Source organism: Malaclemys terrapin, chromosome 2 (genome assembly GCF_027887155.1).
Source record: "Malaclemys terrapin pileata isolate rMalTer1 chromosome 2, rMalTer1.hap1, whole genome shotgun sequence".
NCBI lineage: Eukaryota > Metazoa > Chordata > Testudines > Emydidae > Malaclemys > Malaclemys terrapin.
The window spans coordinates 2,508,793-2,523,354 of record NC_071506.1 but is presented as its reverse complement, the minus strand read 5'-3'; the positions used below and the strand labels follow the sequence as shown (position 1 = coordinate 2,523,354).

The 14,562-nt window shown below is 61.1% G+C and overlaps 1 protein-coding gene across 1 annotated transcript; it reads left to right on the top strand.

Moving 5' to 3' along the window:
* Window positions 1–1,559: 1,559 nt before the first annotated feature.
* SCRT1 (scratch family transcriptional repressor 1) lies at window positions 1,560–4,450 on the top strand. Its single transcript, XM_054019833.1, has 2 exons — window positions 1,560–2,459; window positions 3,726–4,450. The coding sequence occupies exons 1-2, from the start codon at window positions 2,345–2,347 to the stop codon at window positions 4,448–4,450; spliced, it is 840 nt and encodes a 279-aa protein (XP_053875808.1). The 5' UTR covers window positions 1,560–2,344.
* Window positions 4,451–14,562: the final 10,112 nt, after the last annotated feature.

The window sequence follows — 14,562 nt, the reverse complement described above, 5'->3', positions numbered from 1 at the left end:
GGGGCCTTCTGCTCCCCTGCGCGCCTCATTAGCATGAGCCGAACGCCATTGGCCCGGAGGACGTGATGTAAGAGGGTGACTTGTAAACTTCAGGCGGCTGCGGATTGTTAGCTTGGTTGCAGTCCCATCAATCTGCTGGGGGTAAAGAGGGAGGGTGGAAAATCAGAACAAATGCCCGGCTCCAGAGGCCCTGAGGTGCACAGCGCCGCTGCTAATTAGAACTCCGGGAAGGAGCGCAGCAGGGATCAAACCGACAGTCACGGGGGCCACGGGAAAAACAAATGCAACCTGGAGCCTTGAGTGAATATCCTGCGGGAGGCGGCTGCTGGCTGGCAGGGGATTCACTGTCCGCCCGGAGCCAGGCAAAGCCCCTGGAAGGGACCCGTCCCTCGCAGATGTTTCGGCCCCAATGGGAGCGGCAGGTGCTCAGGATCTGGACCCCTGGGGTGGGGGTGGGGAGGTATTTGAGGAAGGACTTCAAATCCCAGGGGCTGTTGTCTTCTTCTGCTTTATTTCCATCGATCAAACCTTGAGCTTGCAACGTCCTTTGTGCGGGCACTGCGCGTTCCCAGCACCCTGGCGGGGTTCAGAGAGTAACTCCCAACACGGGGTCACCTCCTGAGGCCTTCGTTCAGGCTGCGAGTCAACGGGAGGCTTGGCTGAGTAAGGACTGGGCTATTCAAAACCCAGGAAGGGCCCCCCCACCCCACCCCACACGCTTTAACCCACTAGTAATGGACCTGTAAGGAAATGGCAGGAATGAAACCTGGAATAAACTCATCATGCTGCCCATCCTTTGCACTGATTGGGCAGCTTCCATGGAAGATCTGAAAGGATGTTGCAAGCGTGAATTAATGGGGGCTCACAGCGTGGATGTGGGGGTGTCGCTTATCCACTCCTTTAGAGAAGTGGAGGTCCAGAGAAATGAAGCAGCGGGCCCACTCTCACATAGCTGGGCCAGGACTAGAAGCCAGGAGTCTTGGTTCACATCCCCCTTGTTCTAACCACTAGGTGATACTTTCTCGCACAGCTGGGGGTAGAAGCCAGGAGTCCTGACGCCCTGCCTCTGCTCTAACCACTAGGCCCCCCTCCCCCAGAGCTGGGAAAGAACCCAGGAGTCCTGGCTCCCAACCCAGCCCCCCAGCTCTAACCACTAGACCCCACTCCCCTCCCAGAGTTGGGAAAGAACCCAGGAGTCTTGGCTCCCAGCCCTCCCCCCAGCTCTAACCACTAGACCCCACTCCCCTCCCAGAGCTGGGAGAGAACCCAGGAGTCCTGGCTCCCAGCCCCCCCCAGCTCTAACCACTAGACCCCACTCCCCTCCCAGAGCTGGGAAAGAACCCAGGAGTCCTGCCCCAGCCTTTGCTCCAACCACTGCACCCCACTGCCTCCCCAAACCAGATGGAGCAAAAGGACGAGCCAGCTTGGTACTTTCCTCATTAAAAAGTGAACATGTCGCTTTTTTTATTGCATCACAGAGACCACAGGTCCTCCGTATTCCCCCATCCATTAATCAAAGAAATAGTCTCTCATTAGGTCCGGCCGCGCCAGGGCGGCGCTCTGCTCCCAGGATCCCGGAGCTGCCCGAGTGCCGGGGGGTCAAAGACAGGCCTGAGCCCCTGGGCCTCACCAGGGCACCCTGTCTCCCTTCTCCTCCTCTCCCTTTTTGATCTAACTCGCAGAAAGCCCGGGCAGGAGGCGACTCACAACAGCGTCACTAAATCATCTAGTCTCACTGCTGTTCCCGGGAGATTTTTTTTTTTTGATGGATTAAATTAAGCGCTTCCATTTCCGTCCACCACCTGATCGCTGCATTATAAATCCAAACAGCTGATCAGAGAGTCTTCAGAAATTCAGGACCTTCTACAGCGGCTGCGGCAGAGCCTGGGAGCTGTCCAGCGCTGACAAGAAGCCGCCAGCCCCGAGCGGAACAATAAGAATTGCGGCACACGGCGCAGGAGGGGACGCCGGGAACCCAAGCTAGGAGCCGCTCCCGAGCGCCGGGAGCTGTCCAGTGCTGAACTCGCGGGCGATGTCTGAGGACCCAGCTCTGGGCTGGTGACCCTGGACCTCAGGGTGGGCTTTGCAACCGCCTCCCCTGCTGCACAAAAGCCGCTGGAACAAGGACTGATTGCACCAGGCGGGGTCCGGGGCTGGGGACTGCACGTCGGAGCCCAACCTACAGCAAGCCACAAAGCCATAGCGCCCAGGAGCCCTTTTCTAACTGTCCTTTTTTTAAAGCTTTTTTTTTGGGGGGGGTCCATTTCTTCCCCCCTCTAATCGCTGACCCAGCAACCATCGGCCAGCTGCCGCGTGTCTCCCGTTTCGGCCGCGTGTAGAAACCATGCCAAGATCTTTCCTGGTCAAAAAGGTCAAACTCGATGATTTCTCTTCGGCGGATCTAGAGAACTCGTACGGCAGATCTCGGGCAGACTTCAGCTCGCGGCTCCATGACAAGGGTAAAGACAGAGCCGCGCTAGCTCGCGGGTGCTGGTGTAGATGTCCGGGGCTGGGGCTGGGGCTGGCTAGGGAGCGTGTGTGGCTGGCTGGTGGCGCTGGGGCCCGGGCTGGGGATGCCTGGCCGTTTGAGCTGCACCGGGGGACACATTCCTATGTGCCGCCTGCCTCCTTCCCTGGAATGCACCTCGCCAAGAGCCATATTGAGCAGGTCGGGCCTCTCGGAGGCTGTTGACTCTGCACATTTTAATGCAACCCAATCGCTCTGTTCCTACCACGCCGCTAAAATTAGACCTTGAAAAAAAGACGGTACCAAGGCGGTGCAGGGGTGGGGGAGAGTTCCCAGCCGGGGGCCGGGGGGGGGGAGAGTTCCCAGCCGGGGGCGGGGGTGGGGGGGTTGGAATTCACCGCTGCAGAAATGTTTTTGTTTGGAAGGCCCTTTTGTCTGCCACTAGACAAGTTCAAGGACAACTGTTAGCAACCGCCGGGCTTCTCCGCGCGGCGGGCTGCCCCCCTGGCTGGCGCCAGGCGATGGATCGGGGCCGAGGTGACTAAACCTCTGGGTGAAAAGTTCCTCTAGGAAGGACCCCGGCTCCCAGAGGCTGCCCCGAGCCCTGGCGCGGCGCACTTCGCTGGCTCCTGGCTTTTGTTGACTGCAGAATGTCTGCAGCGTGTTGCATAATCGGGGGGGAATTGGCTGAAGTGGTTTGGGAGGGAAGGAAAGGTCATGCCCCGGGCCCCCCTCTGTAGGCTCGGCCCCCGAACTGACCTTGAGCGTTCCCCGGAGAGGCAGGTGTCACCTCTGTGGGGTGGGGGAGGGGCCCATCACATCCATGTCCTTGCTTTGCATTCAGAGGCATCTCAATGAGTGCTCGGAGTTGCAGCCCCCAATTAGAGGAGCCGGAGCAGCGCTTGGCTGCCGCATCTCCCCAGCCTCGCTCCCTCCCTCCCTCCCTCCCTCTGCCTATCTGCGCCCAGCAGCCGGCGAAGCGAGCGGGAGTCTCGGGGAATGATGAAGAGGGTGGCTGGCGGGGAAGGTTCATCAAACGCCAGGGCCATTAGCATGACAGTGGAGAGCCGGCTCCTGGTTCATCGCCACGCACTTCATCCCGGAGCCGGCCCCCCTGCCGCAGGCAAACCAAGGGGGGCCACTCGCGGGACTAGCTTGTTGCATCTATTAAGCAGAGAGCTCTCCAGCTAATCTCCCCGGGCCCATCCATGATTTAACAAGCCTCTCCGTGTCTCTCCCTCCCCTCCCCTCCCCGCAGGGTACATCCGTGACTACATCACCCCGTCGGTCTATGAAGGCGAAAGCGAAAGCGCCATCAAGGTGCCCTCGCCTGACCCGATCTACCCGGGGGCGCACGGGGACTATGGCGCGCCGGACTCGGACCAGCCCGACAGCCCGCACTCGGAGATCGCGGCCGGCTACATCAACGGGGACGCGGCGGTGAGCGAGGGCTACGCGGTGGACGCCTTCTTCATCACGGACGGGCGGTCGCGGCGCAAGGTGGTGAGCGGGGCGCGCAGCCTGCAGCGGCACCGGTGCAGCGAGTGCGGCAAGACCTACGCCACCTCCTCCAACCTCAGCCGGCACAAGCAGACGCACCGCAGCCTGGACAGCAAGATGGCCAAGAAGTGCCCGACCTGCGGCAAGGTCTACGTCTCCATGCCGGCCATGGCCATGCACCTGCTCACCCACGACCTCAAGCACAAGTGTGACATCTGCGGCAAGGCCTTCAGCCGGCCTTGGCTGCTCCAGGGCCACATGCGCTCGCACACGGGCGAGAAGCCCTTCGGCTGCGCGCACTGCGGCAAGGCCTTCGCCGACCGCTCCAACCTGCGCGCCCACATGCAGACCCACTCGGCCTTCAAGCACTTCAAGTGCAAACGCTGCAGCAAGACCTTCGCCCTCAAGTCCTATCTCAACAAGCACTACGAGTCGGCCTGCTTCAAGGGGGCCGTCCCGCCGCTCAGCCCCATCGAGACCTGACCGGGGGGCGTCCCCTGGCGGGGCCCCCTCCCCCCTCCGAGAGCCCCTCCCCTCCCGTCCCTGGCGGGGCTCCCTGCCCCCTCCGAGAGACTCTCCCCCTCCCGTCCCCTGGCGGGGCCCCCTCCCCCCTCCGAGAGCCCCTCCCCTCCCGTCCCTGGCGGGGCCCCCTCCCCCCTCCGAGAGCCCCTCCCCTCCCGTCCCTGGCGGGGCCCCCTCCCCCCTCCGAGAGCCTCTCCCCTCCCGTCCCTGGCGGGGCTCCCTCCCCCCTCCGAGAGCCTCTCCCCTCCCGTCCCTGGCGGGGCTCCCTCCCCCCTCCGAGAGCCTCTCCCCCTCCCGTCCCCTGGCGGGGCCCCCCTCCCCCCTCCGAGAGCCCCTCCCCTCCCGTCCCTGGCGGGGCCCCCTCCCCCCTCCGAGAACCTCTCCCCCTCCCGACCCCTGGCGGGGCCCCCTCCCCCCTCCGAGAGACTCTCCCCCTCCTGTCCCTGGCGGGGCTCCCTGCCCCCTCCGAGAGCCTCTCCCCCTCCCGTCCCCTGGCGGGGCTCCCGCCCCCCTCCGAGAGCCTCTCCCCCTCCCATCCCCTGGCGGGGCCCCCCTCCCCCCTCCGAGAGCCCCTCCCCTCCCGTCCCTGGCGGGGCCCCCTCCCCCCTCCGAGAACCTCTCCCCCTCCCATCCCCTGGCGGGGCCCCCCTCCGAGAGCCCCTCCCCTCCCGTCCCTGGCGGGGCCCCCTCCCCCCTCCGAGAACCTCTCCCCCTCCCGTCCCTGGCGCCCCCCCCCTCCGAGAGCCCCTCCCCTGCCGTCCCTGGCGGGGTCCCCACCTCTCCGGGAGCCCCTCCTCCCTCCAGTCCCTGGCGGGGTCCCCTTCCCACTTTCCGGGAGCCTTTCCCCACCTCTCCGAGAACTTTCCGGGCGCCCTCCCCCCTTCCGTGCTTGGCGGGGTCCCCCTCCCCGCCAGCACTCTCCGGGATCCCCTCCCCCCTCCCGTGCTTGGCGGGGTCCCCCTCCCCACCTCCGAACAGTCTCCGGGAGCCCCTCCCCCTTCCAGTCCCTGGCGGGGTCCCTGTTCCCCAAGCACTCTCCGGGAGCCCCTCCCCTCTCCGGTCCCTGGCGGAGTCCCCCTCCCCCCTCCGAGAGGCCCTCCCCTCTTCCCCTCCCGTCCCTTGCGGGGTCACCCCTTACCCACCTCTCCGGGAGCCCCTCCAGTCCCTGGCGGGGTCCCCCCTCCCCAAGCACTCTCCGGGAGCCCCTCCCCCTTCCAGTCCCTGGCGGGGTCTCCCCTCCCCAAGCACTCTCCGGGAGCCCCTCCCGGTCCCGTCCCTGGCGGGGTCCCCCTCCCCCTCCTCCGAGCACTCTCCGGGAGCCCCTCCCCACCTCTCCAATCCCTGGCAGGGTCCCTGTCCTCAATTCGTCTCCAAGGTCCCCTCCCCACCTCTCCAAGCACTCTCGGGGAGCCCTTCTCCAATTCGTCTCCAGCCCCCACCCCACACACACCTCTCCAAACCCTCCTCGGAGTCCCCCCCCCATCTCTCCAACCCCCGCCCTCCAACTCCAGTACAGAGCACAGCAACCGAGATCCCCCCCCCCCCCCTTGGAAACGGACTCAGATCTCCTGCTGCTCCTCGCATGGACCTTTGAAATTGACTCTCCCTGCCGGGAACCCAGCCGCAAGGGCATCCAATGTCCCTCCATCCGGGCTTTTGCTTTCGAAAGGTTCAACCTTTTTTGAAGCGAAGAAGGAAAAAAAAAAAACACAAAATAAAACTCGTACTCCGCAGCCAATGACCACAAAGTGTCCACCTTTAAAGGTAAAACAATAATGAATAATTCCTGATCGCGAGTCTCTTTGGTACGTTTTTATTTGATTCATTTACAACGGGTTTTTTTAAGTGTCTATTTCTATTTTCGTAAATGTCTGGGTTGATTTATTATATATTTATTTCGCAGATTTTTTTAATATCTCGAGATCTACACTCGCCCCCCCCCCTTATTTATTTATGTCTTTCTCTGGGGGAAGCTCCTTAGTGAATTTAGTTTGCGTTCAAAACTGAGTTGCTCGGTTGTTTACTTCCAAGCTCCTCTCCGTTGGTTGCCAATATCTCCTCGCTATGCCAAAGTCTTCGTCACTTTTTTGAAGAAAAAAAGAAAGAACGAACCGATTTTTCGTTGCCACCCTTTCTAACACTTTGAATTTTTGCATGCAAAAAAACTATTTAAATCTATGCCAATTTTATGATGCTTTTGATTCTGACCACTGGGTTGCGTTCTTTGGTTATTGATTTATTTGCCAAACGTTAGATAGTATATTTGAGGGCAATATGTCTCCTTAGGAGTCCGATACTGAACTTATAGAGCAATAATTAACGTAATGCATGTTATTTTTAAGACAAATAGTATTACTGAGAAATCAGGTACATTTTAATCCAATATTCTTAATAGCAACGAATATCAGGGACTATGCCAATGTAGTGGAATAGAATATATGACGATTCTTCCTTCTCTTCTAATGTATGCACTGCCTGCCTTTGACTTCATTGTAGTTTTAGGATTATAGGCTTGTGGTGCTAACCAGGGGACCTGCAAGCATTTTAGTTACATTTTTCTAGCAAATCTTGAAGGAACATCCACCTTGGCTTTAAGGATTTTTTTTTTAAAGATTTCAAGCATCTGGGGAAAAATATAGATATACTTGGACAAGCTGTTCAAAATTTCTACACACACACACAGCTAGACAGCCACACACACTCAGACAGACACACAGACACACTCACACAGACATACATACACACAGACAGACACACACAGCCATACACACACACACACACACACTCAGACAGACAGACACACAGACACTCACACAGACATACATACACACACACACACACTCAGACAGACAGACACTCACACAGACATACATACACACACACACACACAGACAGACACACACACACTCACACACACAGCCATACACACACACACACACACACTCAGACAGACACACAGACACTCACACAGACATACATACACACACACACACACTCAGACAGACAGACACACAGACACTCACACAGACATACATACACACACACACACACTCAGACAGACAGACACTCACACAGACATACATACACACACACACACACACACAGACAGACACACACACACTCACACACACAGCCATACACACACACACTCAGACAGACAGACACACACATGCATACAGCCATACACACACACACACACACATGCAGACAGACAGACACACATGCAGACAGACAGACACACACATGCAGACAGACAGACACACATGCAGACAGACAGACACACACACACACACACACACATGCAGACAGACAGACACACACACACATGCAGACGGATAGCCCACAAAGAACTAAACACTCCCCTTGGTAGGAAAACATGCCATCACCTTATTTTGTACAAGCCATGTGGATGCTCCTAATCTTTTTACCTATACAGCACTTCCTCTTTTAGTCTTTCCATTTTATGAATAACTTAAAGCAGCACAAAATACAAATAAAACGGAATAGAATTCAGGTAGAAGGAACTTGTATTCGATAGACCTCTGTTTTTGTACTTAAAATAAAAAAGGGAACTGTATATTCCAAGAATGCCTTGTAAATACCATTTGGAAATTTACATGATTTTTACAAGCTGTAAAGAATCTAACCCTGTTTCTGGAGACTTTTCCCCGGGAAATTTTTTGAGCCAGTATTTGAACGATGTCCCAGTAAGCACAATGGCACCAGGCCTCTTGGCGCACTTCACAATAAAAAGAAAACAAGATAAAATGGACTATGGAGAGAGGGTTTTTTGTTGGTTGCTTTGTTTTTAAATCCTTCTTGCCCAGCGACTTACAGCAGCGCGGTGCACCCCAGGTGGGAGCCAGACCCCCCCCCCCCATCAGCTGCTGGGGGAGCAGTTTCGGGCTGAGGTTCGCGGAGCGAGCCCCTCCTCTGCGCTCAGCAGCCTGGGGGCCTGGGGGCTGCTTGCGGGGGAGGGGCTGGGCCTTGAACCGCGGCTTTCCCCGCGCTCCGAGCAGCCACAGGCCGCGGCTAGCGGGGCACAGCGAAGCCGGAGCCAGGCCCGTCAGGGCCCCCAGCGAGGCTGCGACATGCCCCCGCCCGGGCACCCCTCTCCCGGCCCGGCTCCGGGGCCGGGGCCAGGCCGGGAAGGTACAAAGCGCCCAGGCTCCATCTTAGCGAGCCCCGGGACACAAAGGCAATTCCCGGGAGAGCAGCCGCTGCCTGGACCCCCAGCGCCGCCCCCAGCCCTGCGGTGCCCGGCTCCGGCGCAGGGCTCTGCGGGGCTGGAGCGCCCGGCGCCGGAGTCCAGCCCGGGGAAGCGGCCCAGGCCGAAGCCGATTTGTCACGGGGCGGCCCCGGTCCAGGGAGCCGGAGCACAAAGGGGCCGGCGCGACCCTGAGCCTCTCCCCTCCCCCCCTGCAGCCCCCTCCCCCGCCCCGCTCTGCCACAAAGGCCCGGGATTGTTCCGCGGCGAACAAAGGCCGCGGCTCTCCGGGGTGGACCCGGCGGGGACCGAGCGCTGGAGCCTGGGACCCGGCTTTGCAAGGCCCCCGCCCCCGCCCCCGCGCCCGCGCCGCGGGGACCCGGCTCCTGCAGCTACGGGGGATCGGAGCCCCCGGGGGCTGCCCCGGCCCCCGCGGCTCCGCTTCGGCTCAACAGGTCGCGCGACCTGTTTGCAACGCGCCGAGCTCCGGAGCGCCCCGGGCGGGGCCGGGGGACCCCGTTACTCAGAGGGGAGCGGGGCGCGCACGGGCGGGTGGGAGGGAGGAGAAAACAGCTCCGAGACCCTCCTGGCCAACCGGCCCCATTGGCGTGAGCGGGCGGGGGAGCTGTGGGGGGAGATCTGTGTGTTTGAGGGGAGGTCTGTGTGGGGTGGGAGTGGGGGGAGGTCTGTGGGTATGGGGGGCTCTGTGGGGGGAGGTCTGTGTGTGTATGAGGGGAGGTCTGTGGGGGGAGGGGTGTGGGGTGGGAGTGGGGGACGGTCTGTGAGTATGGGGGGCTCTGTGGGGGAGGGCTGTTTGGGGAGTCGTGGGGGGAGGTCTGTGTGGGGTGGGAGTGGAGGAAGGTCTGTGGGTATGGGGGGCTCTGTGGGGGGAGGGCTGTGTGTGTATGAGGGGAGGTCTGTGGGGGGAGGGGTGTGGGGTGGGAGTGGGGGATGGTCTGTGAGTATGGGGGGCTCTGTGGGGGGAGGGCTGTGTGTGTATGAGGGGAGGTCTGTGGGGGGAGGGGTGTGGGGTGGGAGTGGGGGACGGTCTGTGAGTATGGGGGGCTCTGTGGGGGGAGGTCTGTGTGTGTATGAGGGGAGGTCTGTGGGGGGAGGGGTGTGGGGTGGGAGTGGGGGACGGTCTGTGAGTATGGGGGGCTCTGTGGGGGGAGGTCTGTGTGTGTATGAGGGGAGGTCTGTGGGGGGAGGGGTGTGGGGTGGGAGTGGGGGACGGTCTGTGAGTATGGGGGGCTCTGTGGGGGGAGGTCTGTGTGTGTATGAGGGGAGGTCTGTGGGGGGAGGGGTGTGGGGTGGGAGTGGGGGACGGTCTGTGGGTATGGGGGGCTCTGTGGGGGGAGGTCTGTGTGTATGAGGGGAGGTCTGTGGGGGGAGGGGTGTGGGGTGGGAGTGGGGGGAGGTCTGTGAGTATGGGGGGCTCTGTGGGGGGAGGTCTGTGTGTGTATGAGGGGAGGTCTGTGGGGGGAGGGGTGTGGGGTGGGAGTGGGGGACGGTCTGTGGGTATGGGGGGCTCTGTGGGGGGAGGTCTGTGTGTGTATGAGGGGAGGTCTGTGGGGGGAGGGGTGTGTGTAAAAGGCAATGGAAATAGCACCAAATTAATTCCAACACGTGTGTGGGGGAGGGGCTGGTCTGTGCCCCTCGCGGGCTCTGCCTGGCTGGGCGGGGCTACCGCGGTTCTCATGAATATTTTATTTCAAAATACCGGTTCAAATCGCTAGCGAGTGGCGCAGCGCAGTAAAGGAGCCGGGGACTCCCCTCCCCCGTTCCGCCCCTCCCCCTCCCCCGTTCCGCCCCTCCCCCACCTCCGGACCCCCATTCGGCTCGGGGCCGGCGCTCTCCGCCGAGCCCCGCACCCCGGGCAGGGAGCGAAGATGCGCCCAGGGCGCAGGCTGCCTGCCAAGCCGGGCTACCAGAGGGGTGGGGGGGGCAGGAGTCGGGCCGAACCCGCCCCCAGCTGCCCGGCTCGGAGACGGCAGCTCCCCTGTCCTCCGGGAGCCCCCCCGAGCTAGGGGCTCCGGCCGGCTCCGGCCCCTTGGGCCGCGCTCCTGCGCAGGGAGCAATGGCCAGAACCGGGCACAGCCTCCAGCACCCCCGCCCGGTCCGGAGCAGCTCCCGGCGGAGCTCGGCGTGCCGTGCTGCGGGGCTGGGCCCTTCCCGGCCGGCTGGGAGGGGAGCCAGGCCGGCCCCTTAGTCCGCGCTCCGGAGACCCAGCCACAGGCAGATGCAACAGGAGGGGTCCTGCCTTTGTGTTGGGCCGGGCTGGTCCCACGTGTGGCCAGCGAGGGCCCTGTGAAGCCAGAGAGCAAGAGGGACCGCCCTGCCCCCAGAAAGGGGGAGGGGATGCTGGGAATGAGGGTGGCAAAGGGGAGGGGGATGGGGGTGAGAAGAATCAGGAAGGGGATGATTGGAGGGGGTACAGGTTGGGGGTGCAGGGGATTGTGGGGGGGTGGAGTGGTTCAGGGGGGGATGGAGGGGAGCAGGGTGGGGGGATGGATAGGGTGCAGGGTGGGAGTTAGGAGAAGGATGGAGGGGAGCAGGGGGGTGAGGTTTCGGAGGGGACTGGAGGGGATCAGTAACAGCTCTGTCCTTTGGAATTGCCCCCTGCAGCACAGCGCCCCCTAGCACCGTGCTGACACACCTTCCCTCCTCCCCCAGCCTGCTCTGGGTCCCACTCAAAGGCTGAGCAACAGGGCTTAATTAGTAATGAAAGAGGTGCCGGGCTCTGAACCGCCAGGCCCAGAGGTGCCGGGGATAGGAACTGCCGGGCCCAGAGGTGCCGGGCTCTGAACTGCCAGGCCTGGAGATGCCGGGGCTCTGAACCGCCGGGCCCGGAGCTGTCAGGCTCTGAACTGCCAGGCCCGGAGGTGCCGGGCTCTAAACCGCCAGGCCCAGAGGCGCCGGGCTCTGAACTGCCAGGCCCAGAGGCGCCGGGCTCTGAACTGCCAGGCCCAGAGGCGCCGGGCTCTGAACTGCCAGGCCCAGAGGCGCCGGGCTCTGAACTGCCAGGCCCAGAGGCGCCGGGGCTCTGAACCGCCAGGCCCGGAGGTGCCGGGCTCTGAACCGCCAGGCCCAGAGGTGCCGGGGCTCTGAACTGCCAGGCCCGGAGGTGCCGGGCTCTGAACCGCCAGGCCCGGAGGTGCCGGGGCTCTGAACTGCCAGGCCCAGAGGTGCCGGGGCTCTGAACTGCCAGGCCCAGAGGTGCCGGGCTCTGAACCGCCAGGCCCGGAGGTGCCGGGGCTCTGAACTGCTGGGCCCGGAGGCACAAATTAAGCACTGCTAGGCTACTTCAGCAGCAGACCATTGCCTGGGGTGGGAGTGGGGGGAACTATCGCACGCAGCACCATGGCTGGGAGATGGGACAGTCCCTCTAGGCCCCCCTGCTCCCTGCAGTCCTGTTCCCCTGACCTTGTAACCAGAAGCCTGAGGTTCTCTCTGCAGCCACCTGTGGCTGGTCTCTGTCAGCATCAGTCCGCCTCCATTAGCATCCTCCAAGCCGGGCTGCCACGCATGCTCCTGTGCCCCAGGCGTGCTGGCTTCACCATGCAGCAGCCCAAGGCCAGCAGATCTGCCTGAAGAACTTCCATGGCCAAAACAGTGCATGGAGGCAGAAGGGAAAGCAGAGAGGGAGGCAGCCCTTGGCTAGGTATCGAGGGCACGAGAGCCCTCGGCATCTCTGGGAGAGCCAGTGCCCAGTGAGCCGATACCCCATGGCATCCTCCCACAGCTTCCCTCATCTGGGATAGGAAAGTGCTGCCCCGGGAGACTACAGATCCCAGCATGCTCTTGCCCTGTGCTCCGCCCGCACCGTCGGTTTGAGTTCAAGGTGGGGTGGCTGCAGCCTGCTCCATTTTTTAATAATTATTCAGTCAGCCCCCTGCACTGCACTTCTCTAGTCGTTCACTGGTTCAGCCTCAGCGCCAGCCTGTAAGGGAGACAGGAAATACTTTGGGGGTCACCCGAAACAGCCTGGAAATGCAGCCACCTCTGGGGTGTGATGCAGCAGCTGTTCACCAACTGTGGCAGCTCAGCAGAGGAGGTGAGGTGAGGAAGAACCCTGCCTCTGGCTGAACATGCAGAGGGATGTTGGGGTGGAATAACTCCCCAGATGGCATGTGATGGGGAAACCAGGGTTAACCCCTCGGGTTCTGTGTAAAGGGGGGAGTGATGGGCTCTTTAAATGGCCAGGAGTGGTGGTTTCAATCCCATCTCCCCTGTAGCAACGCAGCACCCCCTAGCATCAGGCTGGGGTGTTGGGGTCGGCACTGCCTGCGAGGGGAGAGCACCCCCTACTGAGTGGCTTCCCCCAGTCCCTGCAGTGGCTCCCATTCAGGTGCGGCCCTGGCCTGACCTGGCTTAGCGAGGGCTGAGGGAATCACAGCACATGGTGTTATGGACATAAATCAAACGCAGCCCTCAGGCTTCTGGAGAGCTGCCCAGAGAGCTAGGAGCTGGGCAGAGTTTGGGCACCTCGATTCCTCCCCACACAGCTGGGAAAAGGGCATCTGCACAGGTGAGGGAGCAGGAAACACACCTGGCAAGAGGCAGTACAGGTCTGTTCAAGGCACTGGACACCAAGGTCTTTAAGCATTCATTTGTTAAGCCTTGCAGTGCCCTCCTCCACCCTCCATGTAAGTCAGAGAGTCATAGAACATCAGGGCTGGAAGGGACCCCAGGAGGTATCTAGTCCAACCCCCTGCTCAAAGCAGGACCAATTCCCAACTAAATCATCCCAGCCAGGGCTTTGTCAAGCCTGACCGTAAAAACCTCTAAGGAAGGAGATTCTACCACCTCCCTACGTAACCCATTCCAGTGCTTCACCACCCTCCTAGTGAAATAGTGTTTCCTAATATCCAACGTAGACCTCCCCCACTGCAACTTGAGACCATTGCTCCTTGTTCTGTCACCTGCCACCACTGAGAACATTCCAGATCCATCCTCTTTGGAACCCCCCTTCAGGTAGTTGAAGGCTGCTATCAAATCCCCCCTCATTCTTCTCTTCTGGAGGCTAAACAATCCCAGTTCCCTCAGCCTCTCCTCGTAAGTCATGTGCTCCAGCCCCCTAATCATTTTTCTTGCCTCCGCTGGACTCTCTCCAATTTGTCCACATCCCTTCTGTAGTGGGGGCCCCCAAACTGGACGCAATACTCCAGGTGTGGCCTCACCAGTGCCGAATAGAGGGGAATAGTCACTTTCCTCGATCTGCTGGCAATGCTCCTACTAATGCAGTCCTACTAAGTGAGCATGTCCCTATTATATGGATGAGGAAATTGAGGCATGGGGAAGAGACTTGCCCAAGGTCACACAGCAAATCACTGGCAGAGCAGGGCATAGCACTCACGTCTCCCAATACTCAGGCCTATGCCTGAACCCCTCCGTATCCCCAGCGCCTCCCCCTCTAGGAATTGCCCTCTTCCTGCTCCCCAGCCTTGCCCCTCCCCCAAAAGTGCCGGTGGAGCCTCACTGCTTCTTCTGCAGCAAGCCCAAGGTGGGCAGGCTCCCGCCCCTCACCCCTCTTCCTCCTACGGAGCTCAGTGTCTGGCAGATGCCTGGAGTCAGCAGTCTCTGGCCCCTGTTCCAGGCTCAGTGACTCACACAGGAGAGTGTCTGTCCCGCTATTTCAGCACTTTCTTCTGCAATCGATTTAACAAACCCCGAAGGGAAAATCAGGCACATCCTGTTCTTTGCAGCCCCTCCCGCGCGTGCACACGCTCAGTCCAGCTAGGCCTGTAATGCGCCGCCTGCAGAAAGCACAGGCGGCCCCCGCCCTGCCTCTTCAGCTGTTGCTGGAAGCCAGCCCTTGCACTAATTAAAGCCGCCGCGAGCCCGGTGCGGCTGGGCCTCTCAGGAC

Bases quoted from the DNA above. Each gene is read 5' to 3' on its own strand.
- SCRT1 (XM_054019833.1), top strand. From the start codon at position 2,345: ATGCCAAGATCTTTCCTGGTCAAAAAGGTCAAACTCGATGATTTCTCT. The intron at 2,460-3,725 runs GTAAAGACAGAG...CCCTCCCCGCAG, and splicing joins CTCGCGGCTCCATGACAAGG to GGTACATCCGTGACTACATC.